The sequence below is a fragment of the Peromyscus maniculatus genome, chromosome 10, assembly GCF_049852395.1.
Source record: "Peromyscus maniculatus bairdii isolate BWxNUB_F1_BW_parent chromosome 10, HU_Pman_BW_mat_3.1, whole genome shotgun sequence".
Classification (NCBI taxonomy): Eukaryota; Metazoa; Chordata; class Mammalia; order Rodentia; family Cricetidae; genus Peromyscus; species Peromyscus maniculatus.
This window is the reverse complement of record NC_134861.1, coordinates 38,563,723-38,582,834: the sequence shown is the minus strand read 5'-3', so window position 1 is coordinate 38,582,834 and position 19,112 is coordinate 38,563,723. Positions and strand designations below refer to the sequence as shown.

General features: G+C 35.8%; 1 protein-coding gene and 1 long non-coding RNA gene across 5 annotated transcripts in view; one reads left to right on the top strand and one right to left on the bottom strand.

The window, feature by feature from the left end:
• Nucleotides 1-1,731: 1,731 nt before the first annotated feature.
• Nucleotides 1,732-19,112, top strand: part of Rab28 (RAB28, member RAS oncogene family) — a 70,157-nt gene continuing 52,776 nt past the window's right edge. For 2 of the 4 annotated variants that reach the window (XM_076546196.1, XM_076546197.1), the window contains exons 1-4: nucleotides 1,745-2,023; nucleotides 6,191-6,287; nucleotides 11,391-11,479; nucleotides 11,841-11,891. In XM_076546196.1, coding sequence (XP_076402311.1) covers nucleotides 1,949-2,023; nucleotides 6,191-6,287; nucleotides 11,391-11,479; nucleotides 11,841-11,891 — 312 coding nt within the window. In that variant the 5' untranslated portion in view covers nucleotides 1,745-1,948. Of the gene's footprint in view, nucleotides 2,024-6,190; nucleotides 6,288-11,390; nucleotides 11,480-11,840; nucleotides 11,892-19,112 lie in introns of all 4 variants that reach the window. The other 2 variants (XM_006992255.4, XM_006992254.4) reach the window with 2 other exon arrangements.
• LOC143267591 (uncharacterized) lies at nucleotides 2,850-10,804 on the bottom strand. The gene is made up of 3 exons (XR_013042874.1): nucleotides 10,725-10,804; nucleotides 9,322-9,416; nucleotides 2,850-2,961 (listed from the first exon to the last, which is right to left on the bottom strand). It is a non-coding gene; the product is annotated as an uncharacterized LOC143267591 (long non-coding RNA).

Sequence of the window (19,112 nt, the reverse complement as noted above, 5' to 3'; positions counted from 1 at the left end):
GAATTTGTTCTCTATCCTTGCCAGCTTCTCCTGGCCACCAGCATTCCTTGGTTTGTGGCTGCATCACTGCCATCTCTGTCTCATGGTTATATTGCCTCTTTTGTCTAAGCCAACTCAGATTTCACTTTTCCCTTATAAGGATATATGTGAATGAATTGAAATCTCATCAGATAGTCTTCTTGTCACAAGGTCTTTCATTTGATCATAGTCAAAAGTTTCTTCTTCCAAACAGGTTAATATGTGCTGAGGAGGCTCTGACAACTTTATCTGACCATTTTGTAGTCTACTAGACTAAGTCCCAAGGGGCAGAGTGCTAATGAGTTTGCTCACTTCTGTGCTCTTGATGTTTACAAGAGTTGTAAAGAAAACAACATTCACTAATTGCATTATTGAGTCACCTTAAACATCTTTAGAGTGGGGAGTTTATATTTGATTTGAGAAGATATGTAACAGTATTAGGATATAGCTAGTTGGAATTTACAGAGAAACTTAGAGAGATTATTCTAAAGACTAGGTCTTACCCCTCCATAGTCTAGGTGTTTCACGAATGAACACTCCTTGTATGTGGCAGTGTTAAAATACAGTTTGTAAAAGCCTGAAAAGATGTTAAAGTCTGCATTCAAGTTGCAAAGACCCCTGATTTCATAAAATACCCGGGATTCTTCTCAAAACTCTTTGTTTATTCTTTTGAAAAGGTTTAGTATGTGATTCTGTCATGAGTACTGTACCTGAGAATCTACAATGACATTTTTATATTTTGTGGATCAGCTCTATTTTTCTAGATTGTTTCTTGGAAGTGTTCAAGTCTAATAGCTCTTCATACAAGAAGATCCTTACCCTTTTTACTTTACAAAAAGGGGGGGGGCTGTTTTCAAACTCTCATTTAAACCCTCTCAACTTGTCACACATCTTTAAAATATTGTTGTAAGATAACGCAACTGAAGTTTCATTTTATATAGCAGCACCGTTCTAGGGAACTTCATACACAAGTTTTCCTCCAGCAGACTACACTTGTGAGATCCTGAAGGTTGAAAAAGGCAAAGGAGGCGCTGATCGTACGTACTATGAAAAGTTGTTTTCACTGTAGGCGAATCTCAGGGTTTTCCGGACCACACTCTTCAGGCTTGCAGCCTGAAGGTGAAGATTGTGTGCCTAGTAGGATGGTGCTCACTTCACTCAGTTCCGCCTTAGTAATGAACTTTGGAGTCTGGTTTTTGAGAGGACCGCGAAGAGTTAGGGGGTAAAACAGGAACCAGCACCAGAGCCACAGGACATTCCAAGGTGACAACCACGTCTCCCCTTCCACTGAGGCTTTAGCAACCTTGGGCACAGTGGCGCGCCAATCCCCTGGCCAGTCAGTGCTCAACCTCAACGGCAAGACGGATCCTGTGCGCGCGGAGCCCGAAGCGTCCCCCCGCTGCCCAGAGACAGACCCCGCCCCTCCGCGGCTCCCAGGCTCCAGGCTTCCATGGCAACCGAGCCTCACCATGCCCCGCCTCCTTGGGCTAAATCACTTACATAAGTTATGTTCTCGGAAACAAGGACGGAGAACAGAACGTCTCAGAGCTACTCGGCTCCAGTGTGGTTCAATTTCCCTCTAAAGAAATGTTTGCTTTTGTCTCCTAGCCAATGTCCCCCGCGGGCACACCACAACACCCTGCCCGTATCTCCCGTTCTCCCCCCCATTGCAGCGTGGTGGTTGGACCGGGGGCGGGGCGTGTCACGAATGACGCACAGGGGCGGGGCTTCCGGGGGCGGAGCCCCGCGGGGGTGGGGAGGAGGGCAAGATGGCGGCCGGTGAGTGATTCTCCCTGAGTTCCTTCAGGGCTGAAGAGACGCCGGGGCGGGGGTCCCGCTCGTCCTGCCTGCTGGCCTCCTCTCCCCCGCCCCCGGAGGCCTCTTCCTTTCCTTCCTCCACCTTGGGGGCGGGCCAGCATCCTCGGACACCATGTCAGACTCTGAGGAGGAGAGCCAGGACCGGCAACTGAAAATCGTCGTGTTGGGGGACGGCACCTCCGGGAAGGTCAGTCCTCGGGCAGGCCCGGCGCCCTGGGCTGCAGGCACCACGGTGTGGCCAGGCCTGGCAGGCCCTCGGGGAGCCGAGCGCTGTCCAGCGCTGCCTTGTCCTTAGCGGTCCCCAAGACTTGGCCTGGCTCGCCCTGAGGCCGCGGCCTTCCTTGCGCCTGCGCCCTGTGCGCGTGCCCGCCGCCCGCCGGGCATGACCAGCTCCTGGGGTGGGCCACTGCAAAAACATACACAGACCGTGACGATGCCCAGGTCCAGTTCGCTCCGTACACCTTAGCTGCCCCTTTAGTGTCCTGTTTCACTTTAGTTCCATCCTTGGCACCTGTCAGTTCATGCAATAACTATTTATTGAGCTCCCGTGGTGGGCAGGATGCCGGGGGACACTAGGACCTCTGCCTTCAAACCTAGCCCTCCTGTGACCGTTGGTTGCTTGAATGAATGGGCGCGTGCGGGAGAATACCCGCAGGCAGTTAGATTACCCCCCCCCCCCCAGACTGCAGATCTTGGCCAAAAGTTGTGAACTCCTGAAATGGGATGAACATTGCCTGGCACTCGCTAGGGAGAGGGTCCCTAGGCGTCTTGGAGGGATAGGGCTTACCTCCCAAATAAAGTGATGCCCCCTTGTCTGGGCGCCCTCACACCAGTCACTCCAGTTAAAACCACAATACTCTTGGGGAAGATAGCTAGAGTTTTTCTCCCTCTGCGCAGCCAGTCTTCATAGGAAACCGCTCTCTCGCATCAGTGACTGGTGTAGTGGGACCTGGTTTCAGTAGTGCCTTTACAGCATTCCCGGAAGGAAGCTGTGCACGCGCTTTCGTGCTTTGGTTCTGAAATTTGGGTTCCTAGGGCCGCTACGGAAGGTTTTGTTTTTCTGCAAAATTTGGAGTCTTCTGTTTATCCCTTTCTTGTTTTCCCAGGATACTTTGCTGTAGAGCACTACCATGAAGAAAAAAATTGACTGTGATTATATTTTTTGTGCAAAGAACAGAACTTGACTGCTTTTCTTTAGGAAGTGAATGAAATATTGTGCACTTAAACTTTCCGAATAAGCAAATTGTTATAAATCAGCATTATTTCTAAACTTTCATTTAACAAAAAATATTCTATAGGTTCCATTACTTAGCTTTTCTTTTGGAGGATATATTGTGTTTTTATCTCGTAAATTCAATTGCATTCAATGAACAACTGAGCTTACTTTTTACACTTAAGACCATGACGCTAAATAATACTAATACATTATCTTAAAGACCCCCCAAGTTACCCATTAAGTCTACATAGCATATTTATTTTTATATTTAAAAGTTGAATATATTTCACCCAATATTTAAAATAGTTAATATTTGATCATATTTCTTTAAAGTTTTGCCCATTTATCTGCTAATACTTAATACATGCTGAAATTTATTCATAGTTTTATATCTATATTTTAAAAATTTAGCCAATCATACATTATTTTGCCTTTGTTCCTAGTTTAATTAGTTTTCACCTGTTTAAAGTTCTGTCCAATGTTGAACAATATAATTATTTTCCTCTTCTGTGTGGTTGAGTTAGGGTTATCATTCTGTATTGAAGAATGAGTGATCTTTTACAGTGCTCTGACTCAGTCTTTATCCTCTTGATTAAAATGTCATAACTTTCCTGCTATATACTTTCTGAAATGAACCGCTGAACTTTAGCTGTGTTCCATTATTAATATAGCAAACTTTTTTTTTTCTTCTTCTTTAACAGTCAGTTCAGCTCTCAGATTATTGACACCACCATTCTCATTCTGTTTCTTTTACGGAACTCAGCCTCATTTTCATTCTCGTTTGTGTTCTGATTTAACTCTTTGCCATTTTTGTGGTGTTTGAGTTTTCAGCATTTTTATACCCACTGGCAGAAGCAACAAAGAATAGCACTGGGAAGATCAGTAACAGTTTTGGAAAAGATGCTTAGTTTGTCCCTCTGGTACCACGTGTTTTTATGTTTTTCCTGTTCTGTTTTATATTTTTTATTTAATTACACATTTTCTTAAAATTTTTTGAAGCAAAACATTTTTTGGTATCATAATAAATACAATGATATCTCTTTGATATCATTTCAGTGTTAGTAAATATATAGTTTGGCTAAAGAATATTTCCCAAACCAACACAAACACCCTGTATGTATGTATATCAGTTATCAAACAAAAATGTTTCAGATATGGTAGCTGGTTGTTCACTTGAAGAAGAGTATTTATACAGTAACGTGACAAATCATTGAATATGAGAAATGACACTCAGGGTAAAGGACTGGAGGGGAAGGAAGTGCCTCCTACAGATCCAGTTGATTCTCAATTCTTAGAGCAAAATGTGAGATGATTTAAGAACCTACATTAATACTCTGTGTGGCTTATGACCTTGACACTTAGCAGTTTATTTCTGAAAATCCTGTGATTTTGAGGCTTTATGTTTGCCTCAGATTTTTGAGGGCAGGGCTTTTAAAATCTGGAAGTCCTGGTTTCAAGGAAAGAACTTTACTCAGAATTTTTCCAAATATATATTTTATTAGTAAATGAAATATTAGGTTTCACTTTTTTTTCCAAATAAAATTTGCTTTGTTGTTTCTCCCCTGGCTTTGTGCTGTCTCACTTGCACTTAGGTCCATTTCTGAATATTAATGAATATAAAAATAATAAAATTTTAGAATCTTAGATGAAAGTGAAAAAATATCTCAAATAACATTATGCTGTTACATACGCCTTGTTTTTCCTTGACTTTTAAATATTTCAACCATTCATATGTGAAAAATCTGAAATACTTGCAGTACTATAGGGTAGTAGTATTTTTCTCTAGACTTCTGAGCCCCAGGCTCAATGGAATAATTAAAGCTGACTGAAAACCAAAAGATTTTTAAAAAACAAATGCTTATCTCTTTTATTCTGGTTTCTCATTTTGATACTGTTACATACTTCAAGGATATAATAAATGTGTGAGTTTATTTATAAATGTCTAATTGAATATTTTTCATGTGGGATTGCTCAATGAATATTTGTTGCAAAACTTTAGAAATTTATTATAAGTACATTATTGGAATATTAAAAAGTCTGGAGTTAGAGTGTGCAAATTGTCCTTTGTGGGAAAAATATGGCCTTTGTATAGAAGAAATTTAACTCACTTTGCTAAAAGTACTTGAAATGTGGCCAAGTGTCCTAGAACTGCTGTTCTTTTATCATAATTAACTATAATGAGCTATCTTGGAAGCTTTATCCTAGCTTTCTTTATTTTACTAGTTGACTTCAAATTTCGACTTTTAAAATAAAATAAGTTTTTGTTTGTTTGTTTTTAACTCATACAACCTGTCCTGAAGCTTAGTGGAGCTTCCTTTCTTTCCTTTGGGGTAGACTTTGAAGTAAGAGCAGTGCATTCGAAATGCTTCATTCTGAGTTTGGAGTTCAGTTGTTGCAGGAAGTATTTGATAAGAAATGACTCTCTAAAGAAAGCCCTGGAGTCCTTGGGTGGAACTTAGAGCTTTTATTTAAAAAGTACATGAATATCTCTTGTTCTACTATCTTGTGACTTTTTAGCACTGTCTTCAGATAGAGGATATTATTTTGCCTGCTTTCTGCTACTCTCATAATCCTAACCTTTTTATTTCAATGGTACATATCATCATGGCAATTCTGTATAATTATTTTTACTATCTTAAGTAGAGAGAAAAATGACCACAATGTTTATTATAGGAAAATGGAAAGATCCTACAAATAGCTTTCTCTTCCCTAATCAGTGCTTCTTATAATTAGCTAATGGTCCAACTCCCCTCAGACATTTAACCTTAGAAGGGAATTTTAAAGAGTTCGCTGAAATTTTTATTGAAGTAGTATGTAGAATTCAGATCTTAATCATATTGTTGCTTTAGTGCCCATTTACAATTCTCAGAGTCTAATTTCCATCAAGAAGAAGGAGCTTGAAAATCAGGGGACTTAATGAACTCTTAACTGATTAGATTAGTCTACTGTTTGCACTGCTAGTTGTAGGCAAGTGATGTTTTCCTGGTCAGAGTGTGTCTCTACCCTTGTAACTGATTAGAGCTGCAGAAGGTTGGTTGTTGGATTACTTAGTGTATAAATGCTAAGATTACTTGATAAGTTTGTATTTTTTTTAAGCAAAGAAATTAATTTTTCTATTCTGTGCATCCATTTTTTTAGACCTCCTTAGCTACGTGTTTTGCTCAAGAGACTTTTGGGAAACAGTACAAGCAGACTGTAGGACTGGATTTCTTTTTGAGAAGGATTACCTTACCAGGTGAGAGACTGTAAAACCTATGAAATTGCTTAAGTCTCACTCACAGAACAACCTTTCTAGGTAAGAGACTAAAACCTTACCTATGAGAGGTTACATAAGTCTCACAGGAATATGTACAACAAATTAGTTATCATTAGCATCAAGTATGAGAATATTTTGTCCATCGGGTAAGAAAAAGTTTATACATTTCCCTATTCCATTGCTGTTACTGGCAACTATGCATTTTTCTTTGTGAGTATAAACAATAGTTGCTTATAAAATTCCAGAAGACTTTTAAAAAATTAAAAGCTATGCATTTGTTGACAGCTATTGTATTAATTAAATGTGAAAAGATTGGAAAGGATTTAAAAATATTTTGACTAGCTTCTGCTTCAGGTTTTTTTTTTGTTTTGTTTTGTTTTGTTTTGTTTGTTTGGAACTTGGAGCTGAAGTATAATGTAGCCATGGAACTTCTGTGCTCTAATATGTGAATGCTGTTTTATGCAAGGCAGCATGAAATTGCTGGCATTTAATAGACCACTAAAATTTAGGGTCCCTAGGCACTCATAAAAATACAGTTTGAGCATTCATGATGTTTCAGTTCACCATGCAAAGAAACTATTTAGATGCCAGTTGCAGCACATTTTGTGGGAAATACAGGGAAATAATAACACAAAAATAGTGGTTTATGTTTTAGGTTAGTTTCTGTACAATTAGAGCTTTAGAATGTATCCCCTCAATTTCAATGATTAAATGACATGTTTTGAATATTTTATTAAAAGTAGTTATCTTGATTAATTTATAAACTATAACCCACATTTCTGTGAATAAAATTATTGCACTTGTAATATCAGATTTCTATACTGAAATGTGAATAAGTTTCATTATTATTGGATTTAGTTCCCCTCTCAAATGCTCAATCTATTGTTAACTTCCTATGGAAATTATAGAGTTTTTTGTATTTGGAGATATTCTTTATATCTCTTTACTATTACCCCTCATATTTTGTGATGGTTTATGTTTGGATCTCAATTCAAATTTTTAACTCAATCTCAATAATTGGGGTTAGGTGATACAACATGAGAAACAAATCTGAATTCTAATTTTTCCACCACTCAATTATTGTTCATAGGGTTAATAAGTGTATGTATCTTTGTTTCATTTGTATATATTTTTTCATGTATTCAAGATTAAAGTATCATTTTAGCTGCACATTCAGAGCAGTCGCTAGTAGGATATGCACAGTTGTGCAGCATGTATACTGAAAATATCTTTGTGCAAGCCTGTCTTAGTGATGCTAGTTGAGGATACAGAGAGCCTCAATGCAGTATGTTGTTATCAGCTATTTTGTTGGGATGATTACATAGTCAAATCACCAACTTATCTCATTCATTTTGTTCAAATTTTCTAATTTTTTAGTTTGAAAGGCTGAAATAAAGGAACAAAAACCTACCCAAATATTAATATTATAAATAATTAATTAGTTAATGGACATTTTATATATATGACATTTGTGATGATTTCTGAAGTATTGTACGATGTTGCCAGTTCAAAAATTGTGACTTCTTTTTTTATCAAAGTATTGTTGATAGTTTTAAAATACAAATTTATAGTACATCTAGACTTAGACTTTAGGTTAAACATGGCATTAGGGCATGTATGCTTTTAATGAATATATGCTTTACTTTTCCTGATGAAGTTTGATGAACAGAATTCTAGAAAAATAATCATGTATTTTTAGAAGATAGTTTTTTTAGCTACTTAATGGACTCAAAATTTATCACAGATATTTCAGTTTGAAAAACTAATATATTTTGATTTGATATAATGATATTATAAGATTTTATATATAAAATATGTTCTTTACATACTCTAACCCCAACTTCAATCCATTGTAATGTCTAAGGTGTGAGTAGTGTTTGTCACATTTGCTAACTAAAACATTACAGAAAACATCTTTGGAATTTATGGTAATGTAGCATAGCATGTGAATCTAATATTTGTTATGAGTTTAGTCACATTGTTAGGGCTGTAAACTCCCTGTCTGTATATTCACATTTTCTTCGTGCAAGTTTTCAAGGTCATTATTTTGCTGGTACTCATCCATCTTAGTGTATATCACAATCTGGTATGCTGTATAGTCTGGATGCAACCACTGTGCAGATTTTGCTGCTTAAAATAGTGTATCTGTTAGTCAGAGATTCTGCTGATAGAGCTTCTTAAGAGCCTTAGTCAAAATACCTTCAGGAAGCTGTGGTACAGTCCAGTAAACAGCGTTCTACTGTGGAAAGGATTTCTGAGTCTTTGGCACAAGAAGTGGGCAGTCTTGTGTTTTGAGTTCCATCGTGACTCTGCAGCACTTTAAGTAAGGTTAACCAAGGCACCAAGTATACTTATACAAGGTCACTGTTGAATCCTGTGGTGTCTTTGACTCATACCAAATGCAACTTACTTGTATTTTATCTTTTTAATAATACAAATGCCATTTCATTTAAGCTTTTCTGTAGTTATATGCCATTTCTTACAGAGGACAGGGATTTTATAGCAGTTTGCATTTGAGATTAGAATGCTGACAATTTGTTTAATGTTCTTGGTTAGAAATTTGGTTTAGATGGATTTTTAATTTTAGAAAATGTTACATTGATTAAATGAACATACTTCTATAGCTTTATAGTTATATCATATTGAAAGTGTAATGGCTATCACATGATGTTCCTACAAATACTTAAATGAAAATAAGTTTGAATCACAACTTTATGTTACTTTTGGTCCTCAAATAGAAAGTAACCATTTTATTTTTAGTTTTGTATATTAATAAGTCTAAATTGGAATGTAGATGTTAAAATATTTTTCTAAGTATATGAAATAACTATGCAATATTACTCACTGAAGGTGTGATTCAGTAATTTTTTTTACTAGTTTTTTGCAAGAAAAGTTGTGTGTTACTAATAATTCCAGTGGAATTCTTAGTCATTGGAATCTATATCTTAAGAAAATAAAATGCAAGCTGATAACAAAAAGTATGTATTCAGAAAGATGAAGATTTAAAAAGTACCTTCAATACATGAATGTCAATCTAGGTGGTAGACAATTGTGTAGGTCCTTAAGTGACTGTCACCAGGATTTGGAAGCATACATTGAAGAGTGTTCCTGAAATTATAGTAGAAATATTCATAATGTGTAATTCAGAGAGGCTCTGGACATCAGAATGAAAAGGAAGAGGGAGAGGGGTGGGAGGCTTCATATCTGGTTGTGAGGTTAAGCAGCAGGTATTATTGGGCCTCTAGGGAATGGGACTTAATACCTCTTAGTAATTATTGATGTGTGTCCTGAAAATTACTCTGAGCATTACTATTGGGGAGCACTGTCTTTTGGTGTAAACGGAGGACTGCAGTTTTGCAAGTAAAATGAATAGACTCCTGTCTGTTGGCTGCAGGCTTCAGAACCTCTTTCGTACATCTCTAGTGACAGCTAGCTAGCATAGTCCCACCTGATTAATTTGAGATGGCATCTGAAAAGACAAGTTTAACTTCAGTGTTTAGAAAAATTAGAATTTTAAGAAATTGGGTTTGTACAATCTGTTGGCCGATTCTTAATCTGTGATATTTGGATTTCAAATTCACAGAGCCTTAAGAACATTTTTGTCATTACTCATAGCATTGGAGCTGCGTGTGTGGCAATGATCATGGTGATAAACTTCAGTAGCTGTCATTAGTGCTAATGGACGTTCCTCTGGACATCTCTGCACTGTGGCAGATGGAACAGATCTGCATCCAGATAATGGAAATCTTGTAATACAAGTCCATACAAACTAAATTGAAGTGTAAAACTGGTGATTCAGTCACTGCTGTGCTTGCTTTCCAGCACTATAGTCAAATGGTGTAACAGACATTCTCTGATTTTAGTGTTTTATATTAGTTTAAAAACTCAGGTTTTTAAAATTTGTTTTATTTTTGAAGAGAGATAATTTTTTAGTTCTAAATTTTTATTTAAAAAATTTCAATTTTGGGAATCCTTCAGAAGGTACCAGTTCAGACTTTGGAGAAAACTATATAATTTTATATGAGGAAAACATTTGAAATGTTCAACTAATATGTATATTGTACATAGTCTCTGACTTTCATAGTTTAATAATTAGTTGTATTGTTAAGAGAGAAGAGTTTGCTTAATAAATTTTTATTCATGCCAATATTTTGCAAAATGCATAAATGAATTTCAAAGGTTGCCTTTTAGTCTTTTTTGGATGCTTTTATAATGCTTGTAATGGGGAAGAACATTAGACTATGTTATGAAGACTTTGAAGGGCACATAATTTGTTTCAATCATCATGCTCTGTACAGGTATGAATCATAAAGTTTAGAAATATACTTAGTTTGTAAATACTGTTTTGAACTTTGCATAGAGCTCTAACATATTTAAGAGATTAAATATAAGATTATAATTATTGATTGTATTTACCTTTATATGTAATAACAGACATTCAAATTAAAGCTTCATTTGAGTTGAAGTTATGGGTGCATTTTTATAGTCTGTTACTCTGCATTTTAGAACATAGAATTTAGAACTGACAGCACAATTCGTAGGTAATGATTGGTTAGGTTGGTTTATAAAACTTCCATCTGTATTTTAAAAGTATTTTTCTTTCTCTGTGTATATGTGCTTTATATTGGTTCAGTCTCTGAAAATATTTAATTTTGGTAAGGTTTAAGTTTGTAAATTAACGCATGCAATGTTTTATTTATTTTATTTTTGTTTTCTGAAATGGGTCTCACTATGTAGTCCCAGCTGTCCTAGAACACTATGTAGATCAGGCTGGCCTCCAGCTCACAAAGAGTCTCCTGTGAGTGCTGGGATTAAAGAAGTGCATCACCATGCTTGGCACTGGGTTTTATTTTTTATTAAATGAAATTATAAAGATGTTTCCTTAGAAATATGAGGTAAAATTTCCCCACCGTGATTTGTTTGACAATATTGTTTTCAGTTTTGAATATCTGACTGTATATACTTCTAGAATAAACTTGTCATTAGATTTTATCCTAGTTATTTAGTTTTCTGTGATTCTGTGCTTAGTTGTTGGATTGTTAGTCTTTTATATTCCTATTTTGTATTATTTTTATATTCTAGGAAATTTGAATGTTACCCTTCAAGTTTGGGATATAGGAGGGCAGACAATAGGTGGCAAGATGTTGGATAAATACATCTATGGAGCACAGGTATGACGTGAGTTCTGTGATTATCCTAATAGTTTAAATGCTTTCCTTACAAAGCAGGCGGTTACACATCATACACACAGAAACACAGATTTTTAATTTTTCTTTTTATTTCATGTGTATGACTTTTTTTTTTCTTGCATGTTTGTCTGTGCACCACATGCATGTGGTGCCTAAGGAGGCCAGAAGAGGGCATCAGATTCTCTGGGACTAGAGTTACAAATGGTTGTGAGCTGCTATGTGGGGGCTGGAATTGAACCTGTGTCTTCTAGAAAAGCAGCCAGTGCTATCTCTTTGAGAGTTGGCTATTATTGTTATTATTATTATTATTATTCATTATTTTATTTTTTTGGTTTGTTTCAAGACAGGATACTACTGCATATTTCTGGCTGGACCAGGCTGGCCTAGAACTCAGGTTTGCCTGCTTCTGCTTTCCAAGTACTGTCATTAAAGGCACATGCCACCACACCTGGCCTGCTAATTTGATTTTTATCTGATATGTAGAGATTAATTTTATATGTGCAGGTCCTTTAGTTTCATTCTTTCCAGACTACATTTGGAATGATTTGGTGGGAATTGGAAAATTCTTTAAAACTTTCATATACTTACCTTACTAAATACTACTGTCATTAGTTGAATAAATGCAGTGATTTGGTTACATGACTGCTATCAATAAACTGAATGAAAAATATTGAAGGGGTATTTCATTTTAAGTTGGAAGGAACAAAAGACATATCTATGTACCTATCTTTTGGACCTATGTATTGGCTTACTAAATAATTATAATTCAGACTAATAATATGCATAACCTTACTCTGCACCAGAAAAATAGATATGATTATGTATATGGAGTAATGTAATAGTTTAATATAGTAAGGTGTGTTTTCAGAGGAAAATCCATGTAGAAAGGTTCCTTGAATAATTGCCTTTTTGTTTCTGTTCTTTCTTTCTTTTTTTTTTTTTGGCAGTTTGAGCTTGTAACAGATGTAATTTATGCTTGTGCCTTTTTTTTTTTTTTTTTTTTTTTTGAGACTGAATCTAATGCTGTGGCCCAGGCTGGCCAGGAAATCACTTGTAGCCTAGACTGGCTTAAAATTCGTGGCAGTCCCCTTCTGCCTCAGCCTCCCAACAGCTGAAATTACAGATGTGAACCATTATGTCTGGCTATAGTTTATGTTTTTAAATAAAATTATACAAATCGAAAATGTACATGCTTGCAAAACACTTTAGATATTATTTCATTTTAAAAATATCCAGTGAAGAATAATTACTATTTTAATGCTTTTGTGGGTTGCTTTTTATTTTTTTTAACAGAGACTTTAGGAATGCAGTAATGCTATTTATGTCATTGTTTACTGAAGTAGCATGTTTGTGGACAAGTGAAGAAATGCATGGCACTTACTGAGCTCTTACATAGGACTTGTGTATGTACTATTTATTTCTGCTTTTGCTTTTGGTTTTAGTGTGCATCTTCTTCATCATCACGAGACATGAAGGTAGTCTCTAAATGTTCATAGTTATTTATTGGAGTTTGATGTTTTAAGTATAGAAAACATAATTTGGAGCCAGGTGGTGGTGGCACAAGCCTTTAGTCCCAGCACTTATGAGGCAGAGGCAGGAAGATCTTTGAGTTTGAGGCTAGTCTGGTCTACAGAGTGAGTTCCCAGGACAGCCAGGCCTAAACAGAGAAACCTTGTCTCAAAAAACCAACCCTCACAAAAAAGGCCAAATAAACAAAAACCAAACAAACAAAAATAAAGTATAATGTGGTCAAAGTGAAGCTATGTTTCTTGTCAAAAAATTGAATCTGTAGGATAAAGACAGTTCTCTACGTACACAATTTGGCTCTTACCAATTGCCATGAAAAATGGAATCGACTTTTCTACAAATTATTGGGAAGTATAAATGAGGCAGACAGGATACTGAATCATTTGGGAAGGTTCCGGAGACAGGTGTTTTCACTTGTTTGACGCCTCAAATTTTCTTCTTTGACTTTTCTGCATTATCTTGTTTCTTCTGTAACATCTTTCTGCTCATGTGTCACATTTATATTTGTGATTGTATGACCTGATAGTTTATATGCATGCACTTTTTAAAGCTGTAGCTTAGATTTTTTTTTTTTTGGTCCCTTTCTGCAAATGTTTAATTTTTTTCCCTCTATGATGCTGGAGCATCAATCCTATGGCCTTATACATGTAAGGCAAATGCTATCCCATTGAGCTACATCCCCAGTCCCTTTTCTCTCTTATTAAACCTTTTATGTTTAAAATAGATATTAAGCAAAAGAGAAGTAGCTGTGCATAGAGGTGCAGAAAGCCCCAGTCCTTGTTGTATTTATGAAAATGGTTAAATTGTGTTTGAAAATAACACATCTTTTCCTCCTTATCCCATAGTATATATCTATAGGGCACATATCTTTTTTTCTTTTTAATAAAAATTAAGATGTTTCTCTTCTAGTGATGTTTAACTCAGTGTGTCACATAGAGCAGCTTTAAATTTTTTTGTTTTTAATTTCATTGTGCTTATGTGTATACACATGCTATTGTGCACCTGTGGAGGTCAGAGAACAACTTTGTGGAGTCTGTTCTCGCCTTCCACCTTTATGTAGTGGGTTAATCTGTTGAGCTGTCTTTTCAGCCCAGAATAGCTTTGTTTATAGTAGACAATAGAAGTACTTTATGCATCATGGGACAGATAATATAAAAATTAATTATCTTCTTCTTTGCTTTAAAATTGCACAATATAATATACATGAATTGGATTCTGTTATTTTTGCTTTACTTTAAATCATGTAAAATGTATCATTTAAATTATTTAAAATTTATTGCTTTTATATAAAAGGAAGTATTGTGAAAGTCACAAAATATGCTAACTATTCTCAGGTATATAACTTACTATTTTCATAATATTATGCAACTATATCCTTAAGTCTGTATATATTTTATATTATTACATAATTGCTTAAAATGTGAGATTGTGTAGAATTTCTTTCAGGATTTTGTTTGTTTGCTTTTGGCTACTTTTTTTTCCCCCCTGAGACAGGGTTTTTCTGTGTAGTTCTGATTGTCTTAGAATTCTCTCTGTAGACCAGGCTAGTCTGAACTCAGAGATCTGCCTTCCTTTTAAGTGCTGGGATTAAAAGCATATGTCACTAGGCCTGGTGCCTAGAATTCTTATTTTTCCTTTTTTTGAGAACTCTTCAGTTTGATGAAATGAACTTCATTTCTTAGAAGAAAGTGTGTGTTTGGTGCCTTCTTAGAATGTGTCATGCATGGCTCTACCTTGATGGTACATACTGACTGTTTTTCTTTTGTTGATGTTTTATTCACAATTTTATTACCAAGCATGTACCCTACTATGCTAAATAATAGGGTAGTATGGTGTTTCTGAGAAAATCATCCTAAGAAACTTGGAATTCTGAGAAGATGACATAAATTATCATGTTAATGACAATGTAATAGCTGTTTTTGTGCTCTCCAGAAATTATAAACCTAAATAGTATGTAGAATACATAAAAGTACATTTATCAGTTAGGCTGTTTTGTTAAAATATATGTAAATAATATCCCTCAGCCAAGGATGCTAGCATCTGGGGAGTGTTACTTTTTACCAGGGCACAATATACTCTTTACACATGCTGTCTTGGCAATCTGCTTTTAGGAAACCAACTTAATATGCTACTTAGCATTCTGACTTCTGCATTGTATATAGAATTATCTTATACACATTTCTCATTTATCTTCTATAAGCCTGGGTATTACTTCTTGTGTGAATGTGATTTTTTTTTTTTTGTTTTAAGCATTAGTATCCAGGAAAAAGTTTATTTGAAAGATAGACATTTACTAGGTTTTAGATAAAACTGATTATTTTACCTTCTTCCTTTTTTTCTCCTATTACCATTAAACTTTAGCAAACATTCATTGGATAGTATAGATCGAAACCAAGTAAATTGACCTCCAGAAGGAATTAAGATATTTTGACAAGAGCTAGTTTTAAGAATTAAATAAGTTCCAGTTAAATGCCTGGATTTTAAATTAACTTTAAAATGTCTAGAAGTCTTCAGTAAGATGTTATAGGCTATTTTTCCTAGTGGTTAGGAGCAAATACACAGTACATAGTGTTTAGTGCCCTGTAACCTGTGGCTAACAGAGGCTAATAACAAACCTCAGAGAAGGACTGGATGTTTCATTTTCGTAGCTCTTTCCATCCTGGAATCTAAGTGGTTTGCAAACACTGCTCCACTGAGCATAAACTCAATGAAGTGTAGTCATTTGTGAGGTAGAACACAACTACTCTTGTGCATCAATGCCCTACATAGATGAGCCTGCTTGTTAACTACCAACAAAATGATTTGGTGCCAGCATGACAACTAGGGACAGATTATATCGAAAAGCTTGACTTCTGAGTCCTTTTGCTATCTTTTAGTATGATTTCTTTATTGGATATTTGCCAAATATAGCTATATTTATACCCTTCTTGCACTGGCATTTCTTTAAATTATTTTTTAATTTTCAGTTTTAAAAAATAAACTTAATTATATTATTTCTGTCTTCCCTTTCCTCCCTCCATTCATTTCTATTCCCCCTTCCTTTGGCTCCCTCTCAAAATCATGCTCTCTTTTTCTTTATTATTCTTATGTATTTATAAATGTATAAATATATAAATGCAATGTGCAGAGTCCATCTGTAGTGTTATTTTTACAGGTTATAAGTATACTATATTATAGCTATTGCATAGTATGTATGATTTAATTAATTTCTCTGTATAATTAAAAAAATAAATTATTTCTCTTGCAAGTTAGGAAGAAAAAAACTGCATTTTAAGGATCAAAGAGCCTTTCATTTTTGAGATTAAGATGTATTCAATATTTTATAATTATTAAGACTAAGATTAATATATTTATTTTAATTTAAATAAAATTATAGTAAAGGCAGTCACTAGGAAAATTATTAAGAATATGAAATATTATAATTAAAATTAAGGTATCATTTGCCAATTATAATAAAAATGGAGAAAAATTTATTAAGGATATGAAGTATTGCCACCAATGTTTGTTACCTCAAAACAGTGATCAGTTATTACCTTGAGAATGCTGTGTGTTTGATGTACTGACTCATGCTTATTAAATACATGAAACAGATGTGAACAAATAACTGCATAAAGTAACCTTATAATTTATGTAGAAGAGTCTTGAATGTTACAAAGAGAAGTAGTCATATCTTCTTGAAACTGGAAGGGAAGGTCTAGTACAATGAAGACACTGGAGCATTGAAAGAAGCATTTCTTAAAGTTGAAATCGGATTTCTAAAGGTCATTTGAAAGGTTTGGGAAGGAAAGGAGCAGCTGGAGGCTGAATTAGGGTGGGAAACAGAAGGGTGGCGTGGGCATGAAGACAGGAGAAAGATGATGGCCAGTGGGTGGTAAAAGCTGTCTGGGATAGGATAAATGCTGATAGCTTTAGATGGCCACAGCCTTGTGAAGAAAATTAGATTCCATAGTTGCCAGGATCATTCTGGGTCTTGAGTTGAAGTTAAAATGAAACTTCTGAGAAAGGTGTATTTGTTTGTGACCAAGAAGATTCTGATTGTTTTTGGAGGGAATCCTGATAAATCAAGAGACTCAGCTTTGAGGGTCTTTCTGAGGAACTGACTGACTACCCAAGAGGCTTTTTGGGCCTGAGGCTGGTGGTAAAGATCCTAGGAGTCCAAAAAATTTGGTACTGAATTTTAGACATTTGGTCCATTTCCCCATATTACTGAATTTGTAGCATAAAGTTGATAATAGATCCTTTTGATACCTGTGATGTCAACATGATGACTTTTTATTCATTCTGCTATTGTTCATTTGTGTCTTTCCCCTCGAATTGCTTTTTGAAGAATCTTGGCTTTTTGTACTATTTTTCTCTTTTCAATTTTATTGATTTGTGCTCTACTTTTTATTTCTATTCCCTTTCACTTGTTTTAGTCTGAAATTGTCTTTATTTTGGTTTCCTCTCATGGTAACTTAGATTACTGGTCTTTCTCCTTTCCTGAGAAATGTATTCAACCCCAAAGCACTGTATTAGTTACTTTTCTGTTTCTGTGATAAATCATCATGACCAAAGCAACTTAGAGAAGAGATTATTTTGGCATATGGTTCCAGAGGGTTAAGAGTCCATCACAGTGGGACAGCATGACCCAGGTGACAGGCATAGTTGCAAGGACAGGAAGCTGAGCGATCACATCTTCAACCGCAAACACAAAGTATCCTCACCAGAGTGGAGGTGATTCCTTCGAAGAGTCTCTCAAGACCAAGCTTTTGACTGTTGATGTGTTGGTGTCCCCTTATAAAAGAATGGGGTGGGAGAAGGATTAGTGGATCCTCAACTGAGATTCCAGAAGGTCCCTTCCACACCTGTCTGCCATTTGTATGCAATTGTATCCTAATTGCACAGGGCCTCATAGTCTGGGAAGGTATTAGGGTATGTAGTATGTAGAAGATTAACTGAAGTGACACTCCATCTATGCAGTATGGGGAAGTCATCATCCGTGCTGGAGGGAGATCTGGTAATATGGATGTTTCAGGGCTACTAACATATCCTAGAAGTAATATACCTCATCCATACTCCATAAGCCGTATAAGCTCATTGGTTCCTTAAATTGGACTTCAGTGGAATGCACTTTATTTTGTCATTGGTACCCCCTACAGATGGGTAAATCGTTATTTATATCCCCCAGGGAAAGAGTACTTATAGTAAATGCCTTATAATTTTCTATTGAATGATGGACAAAATGAAGTGAATAAGAATTCAGGTAAATGGGCCTTTGATATGAAGTTTTATGTTGCTTGGCACTGAATACATTGCTCCCTTTCACTTACAGCTATAGGTGCCAGAGATATCAATACCTCTATTGTCTTTATTTCATCCCACACTTTTTAGATATTTTAAAGAACTCTTCTCAGTTGAAGTATTTGCTTATAGTTACTCTTATCCTGAAGCTCTGTTGATACTGTACTAAAGTAGGGAGGAAGGGGAAAGTTCTGTGTTCTAATGAAAACGTGTCAGTCTTTTAGTGGGCCTCAGCTCAATGAGAAGATGGCTAGAGGAGTTGGAAGTTGGAAACTTGCCTTCGTCCATGGGATCAAATGCTTTGTAGGGTATTGTGATGGTTACTTTCTCCATGTCAGAACCTGGGGTGGACCTTTTCTTTTCTCTGCAAGTTCCTGTAGGTAAATCCTGTGAAAGTGGGGGGTGATCTGAAGACTGGGCTGCTGAGAGTCATTCATGCTCCAGCCAGGCAGCAACTTCCCATAGGTTGTTAGCATTACTGTGTTCTACTTTACCTACCATCTCCAGCAACTTCTTATCCAGGGAAATAGGGCTTGTCTGTACTCTCATCATTTACTGGGCTTTCTAGGCTTCAGGGCAGTGATTTGCCCTCCAATCTCAGTTCTCTGATGAGCCCCTGAAAAATCTGATTTTTATGTTTTAAGATCAGAGATGATGACCAAAATTATGTATTAGAAGCCCAAACTCTTTAAGTTTCTTCTGTATTTTGTTTTCTTTTTGTCATATCAGATTTTCAGTGTAGCACTGAAGGTCACAACCAGTAATAATTATAATAAGAAAAAAGACAAAATAATAAATGTAAAACATA